Source organism: Cebus imitator, unplaced genomic scaffold (genome assembly GCF_001604975.1).
Source record: "Cebus imitator isolate Cc_AM_T3 unplaced genomic scaffold, Cebus_imitator-1.0 Scaffold16, whole genome shotgun sequence".
NCBI lineage: Eukaryota > Metazoa > Chordata > Mammalia > Primates > Cebidae > Cebus > Cebus imitator.
This window is the reverse complement of record NW_016107331.1, coordinates 2,352,564-2,363,310: the sequence shown is the minus strand read 5'-3', so window position 1 is coordinate 2,363,310 and position 10,747 is coordinate 2,352,564. Positions and strand designations below refer to the sequence as shown.

Sequence of the window (10,747 nt, the reverse complement as noted above, 5' to 3'; positions counted from 1 at the left end):
CATTTAATGACAAAAATCCAGCCAATGAACAGGACAGCACTTGGAATTTATTTTGCAAAACACTGCAGTATATGAAATTGCCATACATGGTAGCCCTGGTTTTCCATTTTTGATCTTCAGCTTATGTATAATTCTTTGTATCAGGACAATTTTATCTTATTCTAAGCCACTAAACTTCACATTCTTGGTAGTGCTGAAAAAGACTAGACGCTCTAGGGCCGGAACTCTTTGGAACTGTGAGATCTGCACACCGTGTCTCCTAACACATTGGTAAGTGTTTATGAATATGTAAATTGGGATTTAAAAAATCCAGGGCATTAGGTTAAGTAAACAGTCATTGGCTCAGAATAACTGATGTTAAACCAATAATAGTGTGTTAAAAAATGTTAATTTGAGGCCCAACTTCATTTATTATTCTGGTGTAAGTGACTAAATTGCACAGTATTATTGTTGCAATGACTATTCATTTCATTCCTTTGGTACCTGGCATTTGAGCATTTTATGAATCTGAGCATGCTGGTCTATTCTGCCTGGGAGTGAAGTTTCACAAGGTAGTTTGAATGACAAACATCTTAGAGCTTGCTCACATTCCTTGGTGGAATAGTCACTTCTGAGAGAAAGAGGTGTGGCTTCGCGGTCTGGGAAAAGGACTGCTGGCCAGGAACATGGAGTTCTTCTGGAACTAGTTCTGTTTTCTTTATGGATCCGCCAATGCTAATGAATATATCTAGGACTCAGTTTACCGAGTTTAACAAGCTGGTTAGGGAAATCTAATTAACTGGGATGTATTGAGTAATCATGAATGAATATCTGTTAAATGATTTGAAATGAAAAGTGGTGTGCATGCAATTGAGTTGTTATTTGTATAACTGATTCATTTTATGAAACAAGTAATAGAAGTTTTATTTTTGGGGAAAATTACTCTAAAACAAGAAAATTTATTTTAATATTTAAATAGTTTTTCTAAATATTTTTACTTCTGTGGGTTTTTTTCAAGTTAATAAGCTAAATGTTCTATATGATGCACATAACTAAATTCATGATTAGCTTCCATTTAAAGATAAAAAGGTGGTCTCTTTGTTCTATATAATACAGGTAAATCTTTTCTGAGGTCCCATGCACTGAAACAATGTAGACATTATTAACCTTAATGTTCTACAGAAAAAAAATTAGGATCAAAGAAATGTATAGTCAGTCTAGAGCTTGAGCAGGGTGGTAAAATGAACTGCCTGTTTTAAAGTGATAAAGACTTCCAAGAATTAGATGTAGGTTCCAGAAAGAGAAAATTGTGCATACGTGCCCAAACAAAATGGGGGTAGGGATGAGGAGAGAACTAATGATTGAGTTATTGTGATGTTCTATATCTGAAAGAATAAAGTTAAAAAAAATCAACCTCAAATGCAAATGTTCCATTCTGGTGGTATTGCTGGTCAGTGTTTTCCTATCCCAAAGCCAGGCCCCCCAAATTAATCAATCTCATATGTGGGTAAAAAAAAAAAAATCCCTAAAAATACATTGTGATTCTCTACACTAGGAAGCTTTAAATTTCCTATCTTTTCCCACTTAAAAAAAAAAATGAAAACAAAACAATGGATCTTCAATTCTGTGTCTGGGATCTCAAACTTGGCTCTGAATATGTGTTTCAACTCTCATTAATTACAATATTGGTCCCAGGAGATACAGTTGCTGATGCAAAGAACACTCTTTGTACTCAAAATAATTTGAACAAGGGCAAAGAAGCATTTTATTTACATGTGTAAACATTTAGAGGAAAATAAAACAGAGATGGTACAGGTAGCTGCTGAGCTGTTTTAATGATAATTGATTTGATTACTTAAGCTTTAAGGTTACTATATATAGGATACATATACATATAAAAGTCATGTTTTCACTTTGTATATTTGTCAGATGAGAACATTCTTGTAAAGGTAACTCTGACATTAACTTGGCAAGTTCTGAACTAAGACCTTTTAGCATTTTATTCTTTCCAGAGACTAAGACCAAATTGTTCTAAATTCCATACCCTACTGTGCAGATCTATAATTTATTTATTTTTTAAACATCGGAACATGTGCCATTACCCACAGGACTTTTACATGTAACAAATCTGGGTAAAGACCAATCAAACGAATAAATTACAGCAGTAGACAGCAAATAACTTCTCCTGTTTTCTTTCTTCATTTTCCTTTCTCTATAGGAAAATAGGAAATTAAACTATGGCTATTCGTGGTCTTGCACTACGAGAACACATATGGGCATACATTTTCATCCTATTACAAGTTTGTTGACTTGGCGGCAGAAAGTAAAGCACACTATAAAGATGTCTTAATGCCTTACTTGAGGAGGGTCATCTATTAATGCACAGCCCAACCTAAAAGTCTTACATTAAACTCTGGTGGTACCCACTGGCTGCCTTTAAATGGATACTGAAGAGCAAAGGCAAGCAGCCTTGGTTATACACAAGAACCACTTGGAGCTTATAAAAAAAATGCAGGTACTTGGGTCCATCCCCAAGATTTCTGATCCAGTTGGTATATAAACAAACAAAACCCAACAACAATGAAAATAAAGGCAATTCTAATGCGCCATGATTGAGAAGCATAGTTAAGAGAGTCCCAACACCATTGCAAGGATAATGCGTACTTCGTTTTTGGATAGTAGGACAAAGACCATCCTTAGTTCATTTTTCCAGGGGCAGGCGGGAGGGTGGCTGAGAAGCTGCCAGAGCTCTCTGGGAAGTGACAGCATTCTCTGAGCAGCATCTTTATAGGGAGTATTCTATGAGTGATGGAGCCTTAAGATACTAAAAATTTTCTGTGTTAAAGCCCATGGAAGTAGATAATTGAACAACAAATTACATAATGCTAATCTTGAAGTTGAGTCTGTAAACTGTGGCAACATTATACACATTTGAGCATTTTGAGCAAAAGTTCATTAAAAGAGGCTGACTGGCTCAGCTTCACTTCAATCACCCAATCATTGCAGGTCATTAGAAAGAGAAAGGAGAATATGACTGCGATATCCCAACCACCCAATCACTGTAAGTCATTAGAAACAGACAGGAGAATTCTGAAGTTAGAAATGGCAAATTACTTCTCTTGGAAATTAATCTACTTAAGCCAGTGTATTTTTTTCCCCACTCCTCCCTCCCCATTTCCTTGATTGGCTGAATTTTTGTCCTTTTAATAAAAGTGCTTTTTTTCTTGTATCTTGTGTGTTTTTCAAAACCATGTCTGTCCTCTATTGTATTTTTAATCTTTTGCTATGACATTCTATGGCTTCTTCATTAATCATGTATCTTCTAGTCTTTTCATCTTTATATACCTCACTTTTCCCATGTTTTTTTTCCCCCTTTCCTTAACACGAGAATAGAAAGTCCTTCCTCTTTATTTTGCCCAGTTTTGATTTATGTTTGGTTGCCAACCCTGCTTTTGATTCTCGACCTCTCATTTTTGCTAACTGCCCTTCCTTAACCTTCTGTTGATGTTTTATTCCTATCAGTTCTGTCAATGCTCACACCCATTTCTTTCCTTTCCATCTATCTCTGTATCTCCATATGCATTTTTATGATCCTACTACTAAATGCTGAAAGATATATGTGTGTGGAATAGAACAGTACTTTAGTCCACGCGAATCCTATTTCCCTGTCCACCCACAGCTACTTCTTGTCTATTCATCCTTTCCAGATGTTGCCCTGTCCCACTCCCATCTGTACCCTTCTTCCCAGTTTGAAGCCCATCTTCTTTCTAACCCCGTTTGCACCCGTCTGATTTTACAGCCAAGGATCTCAACAAGATAAAGGATGCAGAGTTCTACTGGGAACCAGGCTGTGTGTGTTTCAGAAACTTTTGCGCGTTTACTGAAATGGGATTAGGTATTTGGATACAGAAACACTCTTGGGCAGCCTTTCAGCCCTGGCACAGCTTTGTACACCTTGGAGCGAGCTGGGGCCTATTCTAACCGGCAAGGACAGGGAAGTCTTTCAAGACCTTCTCCGGCCTTTTCCACTCCAGGAGTCAGGATGAATAGGCATCACCGACCCAAACTGTTAAACCAGGCCGGGTGGGGAAACCTGGGGCCCTCTTCTGCGGCAGATCTGGCGGGGTGTCCATGGCGCCGCGTGGCTCCGTGCGAGGAGGGGTTGGGGTACGAGCCGCTGCGGCTGCAGGAGTCACCGGGTCTCTTTGGGAGGTCCGCTCACCTCTCATAGAGGAGGCCGACCTCAGCCCAGGTACTCCCCTGGGGAGCAGGGCGCGGCCCGGGCGCCGCCACAGCAGCGGCGCCGAGGGCCAGAGGTGCAGTGTCCCCCCAGGAGGGAAGGCGAGTCGCTCTCGGCGGCTCAGCCAGAAGGTCGAGGGAACAGCGCTGGTGTCCCTCGTCAGCCGGCCCTCCGGGAACTGGGCAGGGGCGACACCCCAGGGAGTAGGGCTGAGGAGGGCAGAAATCAATCGTGGGTACCGGCGCGAGGTCACGTACAGAAGAGGAGCGAAAGAGGGGCTGGTGGGGGCCCCAGGACGTCTGGGGCCGTTGCTCTGTCTGTGGACTCGGCGGGCGCCCCGAAGTCTGGGGCCGCCACGGCTCCAGCTCCGCCGGCTCCGGCCGGAGACTCCAGGCCGCAGTTTCTCCTCCTCCCGGCGCCTTCTCTCCAGTGAGGAGCCGAGCGCGGGCGGCGCGGGGGGAGGGGTGGCAGCGGAGAGAACAGCCAGTTGTTTAAAATCCTTCTAGAGCAGTTTCTAATTCCCCCCTTGCGCCCGGGTTCGGAGGGGGGAGGGGGGAAGGAGAGCGGGTGGAGGGAGGAGAGCGGAGAGGGAAGGAGGGAGGGAGGGAACCGGGGAGGGAGGGAAGGAGGGAGGAGACTGCCGCTGAGGCTGTAGCCGCCACCGCGCGCTTCGGCAGGCCGGAGGGAGGGGGAGGCCTGTCAGTCTCGCGCGTTGCCTGGGCGAAGGGGGCGGAGCTTTGGCGTGGGGCGGCCAATAGTGGGGGTGGCTGCGTGGGTCGCCATGGGGACGGGGCTGTTCCCGGGGAGGCTGTGATGGGTTGACAGGTGCGTGACAGTGGGAGCTGCTCTCGGCACAAGCATGTACGGCAAAGGCAAGAGTAACAGCAGCGCCGTCCCGTCCGACAGCCAGGCCCGGGAGAAGTAAGTGTCTCCGCTTCTCACCCACCTCCGCCTTCACACGCGCGCACACTCACGCACGCACTCGCACACTCTGGGAGACACAGACACTCTCCGCCCGGGGACGCCGGGGGTGGGCTGGCAGGGGGAGGGGTGCCGCGGTGGGGGCGTGTGGTGCGGGGAGCCGCGCTTTTCCCGGAGGTGCGGGCGTGGGGCGGACGGCCGCAGGGGGCTGTCCGCAGGAGGGAGCGGGTGTGTTGAGGGGCGGCGGTGGTGCTGGTGGTGTGGATGGAAACTTGTTTGGGTGATTGAGGGAAATAACCCGCGGGTTCACCTTCCAAAGTAACTTTCGAGCTGGGGTCCGGGGCTCCGGGGACCCGAGGAGCCGCCGGGGGTGGCGGCAGGGGCAGCTGCGTGGAGGAAGGCGCGCGGTGGGAATGTGGGTGTTTGGCGGGCCGGCCGGGGTCGGGGCCGGGGTCGGGGCCGGGGTCGCGCGGGCGGCGCGGGGATCGCGGCGGCGGGGGCCCGGGCGCTGGGGCTCGGGGCGGCGAGCGCGGTGCGAGGCGAGGGCGGCGGTGCCGGGCGCGCGGCGGGCGGAAGCCGGGCGTGGAGCGGCCGAGCGGGGCCCCGCGGGGCGCGGAGACGCGCGCGGGGCGCAGAGGGCGTGTGCGGGTGTGGGCCGGGTGGGCGTCCGGGCTTTCCTGGGCTAGGGACGGACTCAGCGTCCGCAGTCCCCTGCGCGGCGCGGAGCTGGGGTGGAGGCGGGTGGGCGCCAGAGACGCCGCTGAAGTTTGGGAGTCGGAGAGGGACAGAGTTCCCGGGGAGCCAAACTGTGCTGGCGTGGAGCGGGGTCTGTTGGAGGAGGCCGGCGTTTCTGCCTCTCGCAGCAGACCCAACTCCGCGGCGGCGGCGGGCGAACTTTTTGTGAGGCTGGCAGCCCCCGAGCGGCGGGAGGGGCGGACCCGGCGGGGCGGTGGTCGGGGGCGCGCGGAGGGGAGGTGTGGGAGCCGCCGGGGGCGCCAAGGAGGGTAGCTGCGGCGGGGTGGGGCAGTGGTCCGAAAAGGGGTTTGTGGGAGGGGAGATGCGTTCAGGTGGGAAGGAGCCGCTTGGTTGCAGTTGTGGGGAGATACAGGTGTTAACTTCGGTGGGAGCCCAGGAGGCGGCTGGCGAGAACAGAGCCCCTCCCTGCCCGGGTTGCCACTGTCACGGCACACTGCAAAGCAGAGCGGTTTGCTGCTATTCTTGTGTACTTGTAACGGTGATTTGGTTGTTACTAAAAATGAGAACGAATAGTGACTGTGACCACTGAGGAAGAACCCCCCTTTTTTTTTTTTTTTTTTTTTTAAACTATGCAGCAGATTAAACAGTGATTCCCAGTAACCACTTAAACTCTGAGGGTCAGGGTTATCCGTGTCATTGAACGCACCCCGTCTTTCTGAGAGGGGTTCAGACAAGGCGAAAAGTCTGAGAGCATCTCCCAAAGGTACTTTGGTTACCTTGCGCACAGAAATAGCTGCATAAATGAAAACCGAATGCGGAGGCTACTGAGTTTTCCTCCTTGCTTTAGGCAGTTAGTCTCCCCCTGAAAGTTTCGTGTGCCCTAGGGATGGGAACATTTCCTAATCTTTGTGTTGGCAGCAACACACTCAATTCCCATAGGATTTAGAGGTATCAGGCCTTGATGTAGCGTAGCAAAGCAAAACAAAACAAACAAAACAAAAAAAATTGGAGAGGCTGGTTTGTTTTTTTCCAAGAGATATTTTCTGAGCTACATTCAGGATCTTGTTGCTGTGGCAAGGAATATGTAAAAGACGTAGCGTTATAGCCTGGTAAAGAAACGGCAGTTACTAGAATTGAAGTTTTGAAATGCAGTCTCATTCGTGTGCAGTAATCATTTTGTTATAATGTGTCTGATAAAAACACATGAAGGAAGACGTTTTAATGATTACAGAATATTTGAACTTCACATTAGAGTGAAGGAATTGAAATGTATTGGGGTATGATCTTATTTTGGGGGTGACTGAATTTGAAAATCAAAGTAATTTTAGATTTTAGGTGAACTCCCAGGAAGGGGTGAACGTTAGCCAAATCCCACTCAGTATCCTGATGACTTCTTATATTTTTTTAAGTTTCTCAGATAATAACCAGGAAGTTGGAACTTGTATAACTGTAGTCCTCTTTAGCTCTAATTCTGTGATTTCCCATCAGGAAAACCAATAATTGCCACTTTGCTGTCAAATATACCAAATTGAACACCAAGTAACATCTACTCTTGTGAGCAGATGAGGGTTCTGCTAGATGGTGCTATTTGATTTAAATATATTTCTTCCATTCATTTCAATTTGCAGCAGGAATTCTTGACTGGTTTGCCTTATGAACTAAATATAGGTGAAGAGGCCGCTTTTGAAGAATTGACAATGACTGTTCTGGGTTGTCATTGCATTAATTTCTAGTTGAATGTTGTTTGAATCTAAGATAAACATCGAGATAGGTTCTGTCTTACAGAATAAACTTAATTTCATTTTGGTAGGAGAGTTGATCTAATCCTCCCTGTTTTTCTCTTTATGTTTACTTGGGACTTTAATGCCACTATTCTGCAACAATGTACTCACATCTGAAGATAGGAATCTTGAAGTCATCATTAAAATGGATGTCACCAAATTTTTGTTCTTAATTTTTACAGTAGCAGATTATAAAAGGTGAAGAATTCTCCTTAATAAGCTCATTAGAACTGTTCTTATCTTAAAAAAATCACAGAACTAATTTGTTTCCGTAACAAATATGTACATTTTAACAAAAACATTCTGCAAAAGGAGTCATTATTATAAATAATGGCATGCATAGGAAATAAGCACATTGGTTTTATAATCTATCAAGAAATGTGTTTTCTAACATGAGTTCATGGTGTTTAGTTGACATGTGCTTACCTGTATGAGGTCTTTGTTTTGTCTTTCCTTAGGAGGTCACTATATGAAATATTTGAAGTGAATTCTTGGTTTTACACAGTTTCTATGATTTCAGTATACACTTCTGAACATAAAAATGACCAGGGTAAGATTAGTTACTATTTCATTTTAAGAAAAGCAGATCGTCTTAATTATAGAGGGACTGATTGAAAACCCATGGAGGGAGGTGGGATGTAGAAATTTTAATTCTGATCTTGTTAGGTCATTTCTTCCTTTAGCAGACTTTCTTTGTAACACTAATTGCAAGTGTAATTAAATAACTGTAATTGGATGTTTAATATCTAGTATTTCCTAAAATGTAAGTTTCTTGAGGGTAGGGGATAATCTAATTTCTTCCCTACGGTATCTTGGACATTGAGGTGCCTTCTAATATCAACACATTGATAAATTGTTATTGAAGATGTTAGACTCATAGGATTTTTTTAATGTAAATTTTTTTTCAGTGACCTCCAAACTAAACTTGTAAGTTTAAGTTTCACGTTCTCTAGCTTAGTTGTATTTCAGAAATACCCTCAAACAACAACACATCGAAAATAACTATTATTTGCCATCCTGTGTGCCAGTCACTATGTTCAGTGTTTTATGCATATTTTCTCTAATTCTCCCAACAAATCTACAAGACGGGTGCTTTTTTTTTTCTCCATTAAAGAAATATGAAAACTAAGACCCTGAATGTCTAAAGAACTCACCCATGGATACAATGCCAGAAAATAGGAAAGCTGGGTTTCTAACACTGATTTCTCTAACCTTAGAACCTATGGTTGAAGATGAAAGATATATTTTTCAGTGTACCATATTGTCTTCCTGAACTAGGGTAGGATGCTACAGATTTAGGGAACAGCATTACATAATCAGATGTAACAGACTTTAAAGATTTGATCAAATATGCAGTCTTAACCACTGGTGCACCCTGATGCTTATACCCTTCATTTGGCAGAAGGCACAAGGCACAGAAATTTTAGGAGTGAAAGTTGGAAGCTTAACATAATGAAGAAAACTTTTTTTTTTTTTCAGATTTTTCCCCAGGAATTTTGTTTGATTAGTTGTTTCAAAGTTAAACATAATAGTTGTGAACAATTCCTATATGAAATGTTGCTGAACTTAAAGCCACACAGTATGCCACACTACCGCAGAAAGAGTAACTGACACCTGCAAGTAGATGAGTAGTGATACTAATTTTTTTATTAACTAATTTGATCCTTTATGTAATAGCATAGAAAGATGAATCTGCTAGAAAGCAAAGTTGGACATAAAAGATACACATAGTATACATTGACTTTTATGTAGTAAACTAGCCAGAAACTACAGGAATCAAACTGTATCTAATCTTGAGTTCTGAAAAGTAACTTTGGCTTTTAAATTTTCAATCTTAGTTGAATATACCAAGAAGCAAATACCGTATGCTTATTTCAAAGTAGTTATGGTCTAATGAACATGTAAATGCCACTTCATATAAAAGAGAGTTTATAGGGATTAATATCTGCCAGCATCACCTTTTTCTCCCCTTCTACCATTAAAGTAATTCAAGTATTCCCCCATCATTAATGTACCCTCTGCAAAGAAAAATGATAAACCTTTCTTCCTTTCTGAAGGAATAAGGCAAGAAAAGTAATAGAGATCGCTTCAGAAACTTATTTGACAGCAATTCACACAATTCAGGATTTCCAAAACTGATGAAGGAGTATCTTCCTGGAAATGAAGTTTTGTATAAAAAAATTGCCCCTCCCCCTTTTAATCTCCAGGATGTTCCTCCAAAATACTAAACAACTTGCATCTGAAATGTCATGTTAGCTTTTGATTAATCTTTTTCTGTTGTTTTAGAAGTATCAGGGCCCCCTATTTTTAAGGAACATATCTAAAGAAAGAATGTGGGTAAGATGTTCAGAGTTAAGTTTTAGTATGGTTTATCCAGAGATTTATTGTGGCTAATTTAGAAGTAGTAGTAATATTATAATTGTTTTTCAGAGCTGTGAAAGAAAAAGTTGGAAGTTTTTAGTCTCACACTTTCAGAGCCAGTTTGCCATACAGAACCAACTTAGGATGCAGACAGCATCACTACATTTTGGTTGTTCTACAGCAGGAGACAAAATATGCCTTTCATCTTTAATCACTACTAGAATTATTTTGTTTCAGAAATAGAGCATACTTTGTGGGTCAGGGGCTTGAATACCCAGGTTGCAGTTTATTAATATGTCTCCTCAGTCGTTGAGAGGTACAAGTACAATTTGGGGAAAAAAAACAATTCAAATTTAGAATCTTTCTTTCATAGAAATCACAACCATTGCATTAATCCTGAGATATAGGATTAGGATGGAAGTACTGAGTTTGAAAGACATGAAACTACTGGGAATATATAATTTAAAAATAGGAATTCAGTTATTTTGGAATACACGAGGTCATTCTCTGTTGTTAGGTGTACATGATTGCTTTGATGTTGGTGTGGGAATTACAGATTAAATATTTGCATGCTAGTGACATATATGAGCCTCTGTAAATGTATGCTAAAAATATTAGTTTTATTAAGAACTTACTGTTTCTGAAAGGGTGGACTTAAAATAGCACTGGAGCAATATAAGGTATATTTGTTAATATCTGAAGAGTTTGGAATATATAAGTAATCAGATTTTAAACATTATCAAACTTTGTATGTACTTTACAAATGTAA

General features: G+C 43.2%; 1 protein-coding gene across 4 annotated transcripts in view; it reads left to right on the top strand.

Annotated features, from left to right (window-relative positions):
- Positions 1–4,867: 4,867 nt before the first annotated feature.
- The window catches only part of SSBP2 (single stranded DNA binding protein 2), a 316,425-nt gene continuing 310,545 nt past the window's right edge, over positions 4,868–10,747 (top strand). For 2 of the 4 annotated variants that reach the window (XM_017507742.2, XM_017507761.2), the window contains exon 1: positions 4,868–5,140. In XM_017507742.2, the coding sequence (XP_017363231.1) occupies positions 5,079–5,140 (62 nt within the window). In that variant the 5' untranslated portion in view covers positions 4,868–5,078. The remainder of the gene's footprint in view (positions 5,141–10,747) is intronic. The other 2 variants (XM_017507775.2, XM_017507723.2) reach the window with 2 other exon arrangements.